At 46.1% G+C, this 15411-nt stretch overlaps 1 protein-coding gene across 1 annotated transcript; it reads left to right on the top strand.

Moving 5' to 3' along the window:
• The first annotated feature begins 1380 nt into the window (after positions 1–1380).
• On the top strand, positions 1381–2980 carry LOC115539243 (putative nuclease HARBI1). Its single transcript, XM_030350347.1, has 4 exons — positions 1381–1873; positions 1975–2087; positions 2181–2292; positions 2367–2980. The coding sequence occupies exons 1-4, from the start codon at positions 1441–1443 to the stop codon at positions 2738–2740; spliced, it is 1032 nt and encodes a 343-aa protein (XP_030206207.1). The 5' UTR covers positions 1381–1440; the 3' UTR covers positions 2741–2980.
• The last annotated feature ends 12431 nt before the right edge of the window (positions 2981–15411 follow it).

Genomic DNA, 15411 nt, shown 5'->3' with positions numbered 1-15411 from the left:
CTTTTGTCTGCACCTGGGTACATCCAGCAGCATCTGCTGAGCTGATCGAATTTCTCTAGATGGAGCATGGATGCAGACCAGCTCTGACATATATTTAGATGCCAGCCCATGTAGAGATTTAAAAGTAAACAATAGAATTTTGAATTTAATTCTAAAAACCACAGGAAGCCAGTGGAGAGAGGCCAGGACAGGGGTAATGTGGTCATATCGCCTTTTTCCAGTGAGGAGACGTGCAGCAGCATTTTGGACCAGTTGCAGGCGACGGAGCAGACATTGGTCCACACCAAAGTATAAAGAATTACAGTAGTCTAGACGGGACATTATGAATAGGTGAATGACTCTTTCAAAGTCCTTTGGTGGGAGATACGGCTTTACTTTCGCTAGGAGTCGCAGCTGGAAGAAGCTTGTCTTCACGACTGAGCTTATTTGCTTGTTAAATTTAAAACCATTGTCGAAAATAACTGAGGTTTCTGACAGAAGGGCGGCTGTAGGAGGCAAGGGGACCAAGAACACTGTCGATGTCATCCAGCAGTTCGGATTTGCCAAAAACAATTATTTTGGTTATATTATTGTTTAGTGATAGGAAGTTAAGTTCCAACCAGGTTTTCACATCTTTCAGACAGTTTGACAATGCATTTGTTGATTCTTTGTTTGAATTTAACGGCAGGTATATTTGTAGATGAAATGACGAAATGTTGTGTTTTTTAAAAATGGAACCTAGGGGCAGCAGATATAGCGCAAAAAGAATTGGAGATAAAATCGAGCCTTGGGGGACCCCACAGACTAGTGGGGCTGCAGCTGAGGAGTACTGACCTAGATGAACAGAGAAGGTTCTCTTTGACTGATATGACTTGAACCATTTTAGGACATTTCCAGTAATACCAACACAAAGTTCCAGGCGGGTTAAAAGAATCTGGTGGTCGACTGTGTCAAAGGCAGCAGTCAAGTCTAAAAGCACGAGCGCAGCAGAGCTCCCCGAGTCAATAGTTGGGGAGCAAAAGGTAATCTCAATACTTTGTTACATGCCCTTTGTTGGCAATAAGGGAGGTCAAACGTTTTCTGTAAGTTTTTACAAGGTTTTCACACACTGCTGCTGGTATTTTGGCCCATTCCTCCATGCAGATCTCCTCTAGAGCAGTGATGTTTTTGGACCTTCGCTGGGCAACACAGACTTTCAACTCCCTCCAAAGATTTTCTATGGGGTTGAGATCCGAGGCCTGTTTCAGGTAGCTGGTTTTGAGGCAACCCCGAGTTTGTTCGCTCTGAGTTAATGGAAACTCTGGGTTTTCCGTTTCAGGTAGCAGGTTCAGCGCAACCGAGAGTTAGTTGCTGCGGCAACATACGCCGTGGACCTAACCTGCTCGGGAGGTGGTTAGACCTACTCTGAGTTTGTTGTCTATAAGGCTGAAGGCAGCTCTCCGACAGAAGGAAGTGTTAGAAATGGCATGTCCTTTTCTAAGAGAGCCCGTGGACGTAGAGGCTGCGATCCTCAGAAGGAATCTCCGTGAGGAACGATTATTAAGACCCCGTTTGGATATACTTTCTTTTCCTGATCATTTTCTTCACGAGCGCTATCGTTTTTCAGCGCAATCTATCATTTATTTAGACCAACTTCTAAGCCCCCATGTTAAGTGTCAAACGCACCGGGGGCATGCTTTAAGTTCAATTCAAATTATTTGTGTCGCACTCCGTTTTTTTGCAAACGGCAGCTTTCTTTACAACGTCGGTGACGCCGAGCACATTTCAAAGGCAACCGTGTGTCGGTCTGTCAGAAATGTGACTTTGGCACTTAAACGTTTTCTTTACACGTTTGTTATGTTTCCAAGTCACCGACCTATAAGAACAATCAAGGAAGAGTTCTACAGAATTGCAGGTAACAGTAGCAACAATGTAGCCTATTTGTTTCTTGGAACGTTTTAATTTAATAAATAATATGCACAATTTAATTAAATGAATTAATTTGTAATGTTCTAGATTTTCCGGGTGTCATCGGGTGCATCGATGGAACTCATATTCCTATTAAAGCTCCTTCAGTGCATGAAGGAGACTATGTTAATAGGAAGTCCTTCCACAGCATCAATGTGCAGGTACAGGTGAAGGCCTAGACCTTCAGCATTTTAAATTAAAGATACTTAACAAAACAGCCTCTGTATCTAATTATACTCCTCTGCAATTTGAAGGTTGTATGTGATGCCAGAAACATCATCACCCAAGTGGAGGCAAAGTGGCCGGGGTCTGTGCATGACGCACGCATATTTCGGGAGTCTAATTTGAGCACTCGCTTTGCCATTGGTGAGTTAAGCCTATATTTGAAGGATTTATAATCCATATTTGTTCAGATGATTAATATTTCACCTGTATCGTAGGAGAGTTCGACGGTCATGTTTTAGGTGACAGAGGGTACCCCTGCCAGCCTTGCCTTCTGACCCCGTATGCCGATCCCGTGCCAGGACCACAGCAGCGCTACAACCTGGCGCATATGAGGACGAGAGCCAGGGTCGAAAACACTTTCGGGATCCTGAAGGCAAGATTCCAGTGCCTCAAAATGCTGCGAGTCACACCAGAAAGGGCATGTGATATAATAATTGCATGTGTGGTTCTTCACAACATCGCGATTTGGAGAGGGGAAAATTGCCCACCTGCAGTTGCAGATGAGCAGCCCATAAACCCAAACCATGCCATGGATCCACAGGACGGAAGGGTGGTTAGAGATAGACTCTGCCAAAATCATTTTGTTTGAGTTTTCTATGTAGGCCTAGTTAAATGTATTTTATTATTTCCGAAATGTTTTCTTTGGCATTCTTTCGCCTTCCTGTATAATAATAAATTTAATTTAGAGGCGCCTTTCAAGACACCCAAGGTCAAGTTTGTATGATAGTAAACTCGTGTGACAGTCCCAGCCTCTGGTAGGGGGTGACACTGTTCAACAAAATAACTTGTCCCACCACAGCCCGTGTTCTAATAAAGACATTCTACTTTTTATGAGGATTTCTTTATTTCCTGAAAGCACAAAAAAAAGTCATTCATATTGGGTATGTTTTTGGAGCAGGAAACAGCATCCCAGTTTGTACATCACCCACCTTTAACTTGTGTTCCAAAATTTGGATCTCCAAAGCATCCTTTTGCATCTTTTGCCTTATGTGGTCCATTTCTAAGTCTGCTTTGTTTATTTGTTTTCCCAGATAGATTTTATAGAGCTCTTTGACTGGAAGCTATAGGAATGCAAAAGATGACATTGGATTTCACAGTGCCAAGTACAGCGTTTCATTATAATTCCAGGGAGAATCTTACAGAGGTAAGCTGTGAAGTAGAGCTAGAAGTGGATGGCCTCTCATTGAATTCGATTTCATCCTGTTTAAGAGAAAGAAGATGTCAGTTTTAAATTGTACAACGCTGTCATCAACTTTTAGATGTTATTTTTAAAAGGTGTTAACCTCAATAGGCCTTTCCTCTTCCCTTTCAAATGCCGCAGACAATGTTTCTCCATCATCTTCCTGTAATGACATTAACAGTTGGGTTCAGCAATTATCAAGACATTAATAATCTGTGGAAGGTGAAGAATTGTTACAATTGCATGGAGGTTGGTGAGGGCATCTGGTTCCAGTAGGTTGATGACGCCATCAGTAACTGGAAGAAGATGATGAGACAGTGAAATTATTACTTGAGCCAGAATATTGCCCCATCTAATTTGCAACGCGCTGGGTTGCGTGTACACATTTAATTATTTTGAATAACCAACCTCTGATAAAGGCACTTCTATCCTGGGGGGGGATCAGAGGAGCTCCCCCCAGGGATGCCCTCAGCCACAGGACGCATACTCTGTTGGCTGAGGGCCATCTCCTCAGCCACTGTGAGGGCTGCAGGTGGTGGACCCCCTCCAGTCTTCCGGGCCTCTGCTTTTTTTCGATTTGCTAACGTGGAGGGAAATGTTACCCTAATATTCAGTAAGCGCTATTTTGAAGACACATATATATGTATATACACATACATACATACATACATACATACATGCATACATATAATGCATTTTGCCTAGGAGTAGCCTTCTAATATATCTAAATCCTATTAAATATTGGCAGTGTTGGGGTGGCTGAGAAATGTAGGCCTACTACTTACATTTTGCCTACTGCTTAAATATAGACCCATCACATGTTGAATATAGCTGTTAAATTAGGTAGAGCAGGCAAAACAGCACAATTGATTTGATTTCAATTAAACATTAGTTTACCTGTTTGAACTATATTTTTATACTTCATTTTCATTTGCTGCCAAGTCCTCTTGGGGCAACTCGGGTTGTTCCTGTGTAAATTGACACACAGACACACACACACAATTTACATATTGAATAAGTGGAAGATATTAAACTTTCCTCTTATTTTATTTTACTATTTTATTTTACTCACGCATTGACTTGTTCGGCTATTTCCTGCCAAGCTCTCTCTCGTGCTCTCGCTGCCGCGGCGGTATTGCTTTTTTGGGTGAAAATGTGTTCCTGCTCGGCATATGCGTGCATTAATATTTCCAATTCCGTGTGTGAAAAGTAACTGGATCTACGTTTTTGGTCCATATTGATCATGTTATCAGAGATCCATTGATGATGGCTCTTTATAGTCAACAGGCACGCCCCCAACCCAGCGTGAACACGCTCAGAGTTGATTAACCCAACGCTGATCACCTGTTCTGAAACCGAAAACCCAGAGTTGCTTTTCAACCCTGAACTCTGAATCAACCAACTCAGATCGCAGGATTAAACTCAGAGTATGTTAAACCAGCTACCTGAAACAGGCCTCTGGAGACTGGCTAGGCCACTCCAGGACCTTGAAATGCTTCTTACGAAGCCTCTCCTTCGTTGCCCGGGCGGTGTGTTTGGGGTCATTGTCATGCTGAAAGACCCAGCCACGTTTCATCTTCAGTGTCTTTGCTGATGGAAGGAGGTTTTCACTCAAATCTCACGATACATGGCCCCATTCATTCTTTCCGTCACACGGATCAGACGTCCCGGTCCCTTGGCAGAAAAACAGCCCCAAAGCATGATGTTTCCACCCCCATGCTTCACTGTAGGTATGGTGTTCTTTGGATGCAACTCAGCATTCTATCTCCTCCAAACACGACGAGTTGAGTTTTTACCAAAGAGTTCTATTTTGGTTTCATCTGACCATATGACATTCTCCTAATCCTGTTCTGGATCATCCAAATGCTCTCTAGCAAACTTCAAACGGGTCCGGACATGCACTGGCTTTAGCAGTGGGACACGTCTGGCACTGCAGGATTTGAGTCCCTGGCGGCGTAGTGTGTTAGTGATGGTAGCCTTTGTTACTTTGGTCCCAGCTCTCTGGAGGTCATTCACTAGGTCCCCCCATGTGGTTCTGGGATTTTTGTTCACCGTTCTTGTGATCATTTTGACCCCACAGGGTGAGATCTTGCGTGGAGCCCCAGATCGAGGGAGATTATCAGTGGTCTTGTATGTCTTCCATTTCCTAATAATTACTCCCACAGTTGATTTCTTCACACCAAGCTGCTTACCTATTGCAGATTCAGACTTCCCAGCAGGTCTGGTGCAGGTCTACAATTGTGTTTCTGGTGTCCTTTGACAGCTCTTTGGTCTTGGCCATAGTGGAGTTTGGAGTGTGACTGTTTGAGGTTGTGGACAGGTGTCTTTTATACTGATAAGGCGTTCAAACAGGTGCCATTAATACAGGTAACGAGTGGAGGACAGAGGAGCCTCTTAAAGTAGAAGTTACAGGTCTGTGACAGCCAGAAATCTTGCTGGTTTGTAGGTGACCAAATACTTATTTTCCACCATAATTTGCAAATAAATTCTTAAAAAAATCAGACAATGTGATTTTCTGGATTTTTTTTTTCATTTTGTCTCTCATAGCTGAGGTATACCTATGAAAAAAAAAAAATACAGGCCTCTCATCTTTTTAAGTGGGAGAACTTGCACAATTGGTGGCTGACTAAATACTTTTTTGCCCCACTGTATATGTTACTTTAGTTGTATTTATAATGTAAATAAGGATGCTAATAATGAAGCCCCCCATTGGATGCCTCTGCCCCAGACGTCAACTCTCCCCTCCCTCCTACGTGTTTGTATATAAGTATTTGTTTTCGTGTGTTCTCGTTTGTGCTTTGTAACCGCGGCTTGCTTGGATTCTCTACTATACGGTCTGTTTCTATTGCTAATCAATTGAACCTGATGAAGTCAGTATTCTGACGAGACGTCGTACTCTGCTCACAGCAGCCTAATTTCCAAATAAATAAGGATATTGGCTGGATCGCACTTGTCTCATTCTCCGCTAGATACCTTACAGTGTAGCTTAGCATCTTTCCGCTATCGTTCGAGTTCCTGCACCACTCAGAGAGAACCATGCATCCCAACGACCTCCTAGCTAACGGTGAGTGGACTCTGGTCCAACGGGGACGCCGAAGACGGGCTCCTCGGGACCCCCACTACCCCCCACCGCTGATGGACTCCTACGCGTGGGTTGCACCTGCCCCGGAGGCCCGTTTCCATCACCTTGACAACAGACATGAACGCCTCTGGGCTCCACGCCATCCGTCACCCAGGCGATGGGAGCAACACGCGAGACCCGGTAGGGACTGGTCTCCCTACGGGCCTGCCCGTTACCATCACCATGAGGGCTGGTCTGAGGCCTACAGACCGGCCTACTCGCCGACCGGCCTACTCGCCTCCTCGCCGACCGGCCTACTCGCCGACCGGCCTACTCGCCTCCTCGCCGGGAGACGCAGAGGCCTCCCTATCGCCGCGCACCTGAGACGCGTCGGGCTCCTCGCCGCCCTGCTTGGGCTCCGGGCCCCCCGCCAGACCCCGGGGGACACGGCCACAGGTGGGGCCTCCACCTCCGCGTCCTGACCCGCGACCCCGAGACCGGCCCCGACCTCCACGACGCCCGGAACCTCCGCTGTCCACCGCGGCGGGCACTGGGTCTGCGCGTCCGCTTCCACCCAGAGAGGCGCCGCGCGCCCCGGCTCCTCAGCTCTCTGACGACCCGGACTTCAGTCTGAAGAACAGACTGATTCTGGCGGCCCTGAAGGCCTCTCACCACCTTGCCAACTCCGAAGGCCCTGAGCCCCTTCCCGTAGTCGCCAGACTCGCGGAGTCCCTGAGGGTCTCCATACGCCATGCTGTCCGCAACGCTACCACCGCGCAGCTGATCGACGGCAACGCACGCAACTGGGAACACACCACGATGCTGCTGCTCCGGGACCACTACAGGGCTGCCGTGGACGAGAAGGTGGGTGCTCTCCTCCTGCTTCTAGACCCCATCTGACGTCCGAACTTCGCCGTGGCGCTGGCCTGGGCTCAACGCCACTTCGGGGAACGCCTGCGCCTGGAGACGGTGTACGCGCTGCGCTCTCGCCTCCGGGAGGAACTGGACACCCCGGTTCCTCCTCCCGTTCCTGGAGCCGTGCTGCCGCGCTTCTCCCAGCCTGCTGGACCACCGCCACCTACCCCCGGCTTCCGGATCCCTGGGCCCGGTCTGGAGGCCCTTGACTTGTCAGTAGGTCTTTTGTTGGTAACACTTCCCTTTGTCCTTTGAGCTTCATTAGGTATTTCAAGCCAAGTTTATATCTTCTTAATTCTAGCGGCATCTCACCCATTTCTATTAGTCATGCTGCTATTGCAGTTATACAGAATGCTCCACAGCACACTCTTAAGGCTTTTGCTTGGACTATGTCTAATTTGTTTAACACTGAAAGAGCTGCTGATCCATAAACCATGCATCCATAATCAATTGCTGATCTCATCATTGCTCTGTAAATCATCATCATTGATTCTCTATCAGCCCCCCAGTCTGAACCAGCCACACACCTAAGGACATTATTTATTTTCCCACACTTCAAAGCTACCATCTCAATATGCTTTTTCCCTGTCATTCTTTCGTCCAACCACATTCCTAGAAACTTAAAATACTTTCTCAAGATTGTTGTTGGACAATTTAATTGTCTGTGATGGCATCTTTTTCTTATTTCCAAACACCATGCACTTAGTTTTTTCTGTAGAAATTTTAAAACCCCAGTCATTGGCCCACTCAGTCACTTTCTCCAAAGCACCTTGAATTTGATTAAACAGATAGGGGAGGTTCCTCCCTCGCTTCCAGATAGCCCCATCATCTGCGAATAATGAGAAACCAAATCCTCTCCCCACTCTACTAAACATGCCATTCACTATTATATTAAAAAGAACCAGACTTCACGCTACCTTGAGGGGTTCCATTCTCCACCTCAAACTCATCTGATGGTTCACTTCCAATCCTCACTTGAATTGACCGGTTACATAAAAAATTCCTGATCCAGTTAAACATTCTCCCTCTGATTCCAGCATCATCATATGCAATTTGTAACCCTTCCTTCCATAGCATGTCATATGCTTTTTCAATCTCGAGAAAGACCGCTACTACTGCTTCCTTATTTGCCATAGCTTTCTTTATGTCCATATCTAAACTTAAAACGGCATCCATTGTCGACCTTCCCTGCCTAAATCCACTCTGATGAGTCACAAAAAACCCACCTTTCTCCAGCTTATCCACAAGTCTATCCGTTATCATACGTTCCATTATTTTGCACAAGACAGAAGTCAAGGCAATTGGTCTATAGGAACTAGGGCTATCCGCTTGCTTTCAGGTTTTACAATTGGAATAATTACAGCATGTTTCCATTCTTTAGGCAGACACCCACCCTCCCACACATTATTAATTAGGGCAAGCATTTCCTCCCCCATAAGGTCCCCGGACTGTTAAAATGATTTGACGTGACAGCCACCTATGTGTTAGTCTGGCCCATCTGTTGATTCCCTTACCCATTTTACGAGATTGACATGCCTTCCGTTATTACAGGTTTGCGCAGATAGTATAGTGCACCCTCTAGCTATTACTCCCATAAAGACTCGATCACTGATAAGTATGAACAGGATTTATTTAAATAACGACATGGGAATATTTTGCATGGTAAATCTTTGGCATGAGCCCCGTCACTGATCCAGGGTGACGTGCGGACTCGGCGTATCCTGCCAGGACTAGCAGGGGCGGAGCCTTCCCCTGGACAAGTAGACTGAGGCCGACCTGGTGGTGGTGGGGTAGATGGAGGTGCGTCGAACGAAGACCTGAGCAGCAAAGACATATGTTAGACTACTCTTTATAGAGCAGGTGTAGGCAGGTGATTGGCGGCCAGCCGCGCGTGATTTGAGTCCTCCTGGTAGAACTACCAGCAAGCTTAACATTTCTCCCATAAAGACTCGATCACTGATAAGTATGAACAGGATTTATTTAAATAACGACATGGGAATATTTTGCATGGTAAATCTTTGGCATGAGCCCCGTCACTGATCCAGGGTGACGTGCAGACTCGGCATATCCTGCCAGGACTAGCAGGGGCGGAGACTTCCCCAAAAGAGAGGACGTAGGCCTACGCCGGAAATAGGTGATAACTCGGCATGTCCTGCCGGGACTGGCAGGGGCGGAGCCGACCCCAAAAATAGAATAGCGAAAGGGGGTAATGAGACCATACATACCCGCGTAGAAGAAGTGGACAAGGATCTATACTGCTTCTGGAAGATAAAAGGCATACCCAATATACGACATATTAAGAGTCAATCATACATACCGTAAAATGATAAGCTTAAGACCGTCAGCGAGATCGATGAATCATGTAAAAGCAGTTGACTTAAAATACCTCAGCGAGATCAATTAAAATTTAGAGCACTCTGCAGCTGTTACGCAGCGAGCCACGAGTGCTTTCGTGCTGTACCAACTGCCGTGGTCGATTCACTCTCCGGGGTCGCTGCGTGACCTGAGTGCTTTCGCGTTGAACCACCGATGTGGTCAACAAACTCACGAGTGCCCTTGATGTGCCACCGACGTGGTCACGCATTCACCGGTGTTGCTGCAGCAAATATTGTGTACTTCCGTGTTGAACACCGACGTGGTCAACGAAATCCCGAGTGCCCTTGCTGTGCCACCGACGTGGTCACGCACTCACCGGTGTTGCTGCAGCAAATATTGTGAACTTCCGTGTTGAACACCGACATGGTCAATGAACTCCGAGTGCCCTGCACTTGAGCTTTTGATATTATGCCACCGACGTGGTAATTAAATTTGCATGTGCCTGAGTTGTGCCCACCGACGTGGTCAACGCACTACCATGGTTGCTGCAGCGAACATGAAGTTCTGTGTTGTACCGCACCGACGTGCGCAACAAACCCACGAGTGCTTGAGTTGTTCCCACCGACGTGGGCAACGCACTCACCGGATTTGCTGCAGCCAACGTAGAGTTCTGTGTTGTACCGCACCGACGTGCGCAACGAACTCACGAGTGCTTGAGTTGTTCCCACCGACGTGGGCAACGCACTCACCGGGGTTACTGCAGTCAAACCATGAGTACTAGATAACGTGCCACCGACGTGGTCATACTCACGAGTGCCCTTGATGTGCCACCGACGTGGTCACGCACTCACCGGGGTTGCCACTGCAACCTTGAGTTTTATTTTCCTATGTTACGCCACTTTCGTGACAGCGAACTCAAGAGTGTTTTCTAGATGATCCACCGACGTGGTCACACTCGCCGGGGTTGCTGCTGGTTAACCTGAGTTATGAAACCGAATTTTGCTTTATGAATTTAGTACCTGATAACCACCACCGCCGGTAGTTGCAAATAGTGTTGCTTTTGGCAATGAAAATTATGACTAAGAGTCGTCATCAACAAACCTTTATCGCGTGAGAAAAACGAGACTGGACGCAACGTGGATGCTGGGTGTGTGACAATAGCTGTGATTAAATGCATAGTACAATATAGTTGGGGAATAAAACAAGACAAAAAAGTGTTTTACAAAAATAAGACTGCTAAAATGTCTCTTCATTTTCGTTGACCTAAACTAGGCGATAAAGACTTATAACGTTATTTTGTTCAACTGGAACTTCAACTGTTCCAGACATAACATCGATTTTCAACCGTTTACCTTATTGAACAAAACTACGAACTTGTAACTTCGATAACATCTAAATGGAATTACGATAACACTGGAAAGAGTATGAATGTAACTAAAACTAATAAAAACTAAAATGACAGCTTGACACAAGACTAGACCAACACTAGAAAGGAAACAGGCCACCAAAAACAGCTATGGTTGCAAACGTGTAAAACCTGTCTTAACCGACGTTAGAGAGCATCGTGTGTGCTTGAAGAAAGAACCTTGAATTCGACCGGATGTAGGACGTCGAGTTCTGTGTTGCACCGCACAGACGTGTGCAACGAACTCACGACTAGTGCCTGAGTTGTGCCCCAGTTGTGCGTTGACGTGGTCAACGCACTCACCGGGGTTACTGCAGTCAACCATGAGTAATAGATAACGTGCCGCCGACGTGGTCATAGTCACGAGTGCCCGAGTTGTTACCGCTGCGCTTTGGTCAACGCACTCACCGGGGTCGCCGCTGCGAACCTTGAGTTTTATTTTTTCCATGATATGCCACCAACGTGACACCGAACTCAGAGTGTTTTCTAGATGATCCACCGACGTGGTCGAACTTGCCGGGGTTGCTGCAGGTTAACCTTGAGTTATATAGCCGAATTTTGCTTTATGAGTTTAGTACCTGATAACCACCACCACCAGTAGTTGCAAATAGTGTTGCTTTTGACACCGAAAATTCTGACTAAATGTCGTCATCAACAAACCTTTATCGCGGGAGGAAAACAATGCTGGTCATATGACAATAACTATCATTAAATACGTAGTGCAATGTTGTTGGCGAATACAAACGAGACTGAAAGTGTTTTACAAAATAAGACTGCTAAAATGTCTTCATTTCCGTTGACCTAAACTAGGCGATAAACTGTAATAACGTTTTGTCCAAACGGAACCTCAACTTTTTAAGGCATAACAACATCAATTTTCGACAGTTTACCTTATTTAACAAATCTACGCACTTGTATCTTTGATAATATCTAAACGGAATTTCAATATGTTGCATATTCTTGAAGAGAGTTGTCCAATCCCGGGATTCTTTTAACTGACTTCATTTATTATAAAGTCGGCATGTTTCGGTATGGTAACTGAAGCTTAACGGAGGGAATTGTATCTAACGCGTGTGAGAGGAAAGTACCGTGATCTACTTCAAGCCCCCGGGCTTAGGCCCGGGGTGGCTCTCTGCCGTCTACCTATTGATCTCTGGCCTCTCGAGTTCGAAACCACCCGCTAGAGAGGACGTCAAGTGGGCGTGGCCTAGTGGGCGTGGCCGGGGTGACGTAAAGGCTTCGGCTCCTTCTGTGGTGGAGCAGCCTTCAATAAGGTCTTGCTCCCCTTGTGGCTATGTGAGAGAAATGCAGCTTCTTAAAATACTTATCACATATCACTAGAAAGAGTATGAACGTGTCTAAACTAATAAAAACAAAAGTGACACCTTGACACAAAGACTAAAACTAGAATGGAAACAGGCCGCCAAAAACAGCTGTAGTAGCAAACGTGATAAACCTGCCTTAACCGACGTTAGAGCATCGTGTGCGCTTGAAGGAAGAACCATGAATTCGACCGGATGTAGGATTCGTAAGCTGTGGAAGACCGCCTTCCCAGCCGTTAGATAGACGCGACCGGCAACCCTTGTTCAGCGGCTGTGGTTGCCGCTCCAATCCGGAAGGAGTGGCCAATGTAGAGGGGAGATGGTGGGCAGCACCCTTCTACCACCGTCGCGAGATTGACTCTGAACCACCCTTTAGTCATTGGCAGGCTGCAAATAAACAGGGGATTCGGGGACGTGCGTTGCCGAAGCTTGAGATAAAGGAACATGGAAGCGTAAGGACAGAGAGTTGTTGATTCTTGAAATGATAATAGTAACAGCTGCTCCTAGGCTATCGCTTTTAGATGAAAAATGCCTTGCAGAGAAGGTGACATCAGCGAAAGTCAGGCCCCGTGTAGGGGAAAAAGTCTGAGTAGGAGACGTGTACGCATTTGCGCATAAACCCAAGAACGCATAAACCCGAGAACGCCTAAACCCGTAGAACGCATGAACCCGTAGAACGCATGAACCCGTAGAACACCTGAACCCGTAGAACACATGAACCCGTAGAACGCTGTGAGAAACACTGACTCGAGTAATATGTTAAAATAAGGATGAAAACTCCCAGAGAGAGCACGCTAATCTATTCAAAATATCGATTGAGTTGGAGTGGCCAACACACATAAATAATTGTAATACACCAAAATTGTTAACTGACATACATGGCTAAACAAGCAAATGAAAAATTAAATACCCTGTGTAGGGGAAAAAGTCTGAGTAGGAGACGTGTACGCATGGACGCATGAACGCATGAACCCGAGAACGCATGAACCCGTAGAACTGTGAGAAAACACCGTCTCGAGTAATATGTTAAAATAAGGATGAAATCTCCCAGCTCTGAGAGAGCACACTAATCTTTTTGAAATATCGAGTGAGTTGGAGTGGCCTACACACGTAAATAATTGTAATAGGCCTACACCAACATTGTTAACTGTCATAAACGAGCAAATGAAAAATTAAATACCAACGCGACTGAAGCTATTAACAATAAGACTATAAATAATATATAAAATGATACCATAATGTACCTGTTCTTTGTCTTTGGATCTTTTGATAAATTGAACGATATGTGAATCGCATTGCGAGCAGAGGAACGTGAGAGTTAGTGAGCAGCAGCTGAACCAATCTAAAAGGCCCTTCGTCAATAAAAACCTTTTAGTAATAATCAGTTACCACAGTGCCTAAAACCCATCAACTTCATTCATGTTAAAGTGAAGGAAAAAACCTCAGACACAAGGAGTTAACCGAACAGTGCACGGTATAAAGATAATTATGAACCTTTGATTGCGAACGTAGAGTTCTGTGTTGTACCACACCGACGTGTGCAACGAACTCAACGAATTCAACCGGATGTAAAATCCGTATGCTGTGGAAGACCACCTTCCCAGCCGTTTTGACGCTGCTTTGTTATCGCAAAACATGGTTATACGTTAACGCCCCCATGCTTTGCCCCACAGAACGCTAGCTGCTACGATAGGGTAAAGCTCGAACAGCGCAGACGACTCTGACCCTAGGGCGAACGTACCAGCTTCGACTGGCCATCCCTCAGCAACCTTTGCCCTTGGAAGAAACCCCCTAACCCAATCGAGGGAGCCGCATCCTGAATCTGGACTGGTAGAGCTGTGAGAGAAAATACGCTGCGGGGGCTAACGCGGGGACTGCAGTAGCCATGGTAGCAGGGCACGTGCCAGGTGCGTAGCCTGTGAAGGCGGAGGAAGCCGAGCCTGATGGTTGCTGGAAGTAGAAAGGCGCCGTGGCGACCGACGACAGCGGGTTGGGGGCCTGGACCCGTCCGGGAGTTCCGCATGGCGTTTCGACGGCGTCCATCCTGGCGCCAATGCTTTGCACCAACTCGGCGAGGGTTTGTAGAACCAGGCGGATGTCCGTGTTGGGAACGTGTTGGTGGTGTTGTTGAGGATACCGGGGACCGAAAAGAACGGCTTTCTGCGCTCGCTTGCCGGGACCAGAAGTAGTAGGCCGACCAGCACGAATCCGAAGTTATGACCTCTTGGTGTGTATTAACCGACGTAGCAACTAAGCGACGAGATATGCGAGATAATCAGAAGCACAGTAAAGCAGCAGCATGCGTCGAACGAAGACCTGAGCAGCAAAGACATATGTTAGACTACTCTTTATAGAGCAGGTGTAGGCAGGTGATTGGCGGCCAGCCGCGCGCGATTTGAGTCCTCCTGGTAGAACTACCAGCAAGCTTAACATGTGTCAAAACAACAAATGTATCAAAGGGTTAGTAGTATGTAGTGGAGTAGGGATAAGTGTTTGTAATAACGCCGCATAAAATAACGCCGTTAGGTAACGCCGTTATTTCTTCAGTAACGGGGTAATCTGACTAATTACTGTTTCCGTCGTTACAACGCCGTTACCATTACTGTACATTAAATGCGGTGCATTACTATGAATTGATTGAATAAACTGCGTCCTCCGAACGCACCCCTGGCTCCACACACAAACTGCTAGTGAGGAGACCGGGTGGGTTAACAACGAGATAAGCGATTATGATTGGCTAAGGCAGAGTCATGTTTCACGGTAGCCATTTTAGGCCATAAGGTGAACCAGGAAAAAGTGGCTAGAAAGTGATTTTCGTTCCCACGTCTGGGCACTACTCTTTTTTTGCATTTTTGCATAGACAATACCATTGTGGACATCAGATTAAAAGTTCTCCGCAAAATATCCTGCAGTTTTTTTTTAAGAGCCATAAATGTTTGAAAATAGGAATTACAAAAAAACAAATCTTATACAGCTGTTTTTTCTTGTAAATGTATTTACATTCATTCTGGAAACAGAATCTCTCCCACAAATTGACATTCATACATATACCTAACATTTG

Source organism: Gadus morhua, unplaced genomic scaffold (genome assembly GCF_902167405.1).
Source record: "Gadus morhua unplaced genomic scaffold, gadMor3.0, whole genome shotgun sequence".
Classification (NCBI taxonomy): domain Eukaryota; kingdom Metazoa; phylum Chordata; class Actinopteri; order Gadiformes; family Gadidae; genus Gadus; species Gadus morhua.
This window is presented reverse-complemented; position numbering and strand designations above follow the sequence as displayed.

Coding starts and splice junctions, on each gene's coding strand:
- LOC115539243 (XM_030350347.1), top strand. CDS start 1,441: ATGGCATGTCCTTTTCTAAGAGAGCCCGTGGACGTAGAGGCTGCGATC. Junction 2,088..2,180: donor TCCACAGCATCAATGTGCAG/GTACAGGTGAAG, acceptor TGCAATTTGAAG/GTTGTATGTGATGCCAGAAA. Junction 2,293..2,366: donor GAGCACTCGCTTTGCCATTG/GTGAGTTAAGCC, acceptor CCTGTATCGTAG/GAGAGTTCGACGGTCATGTT.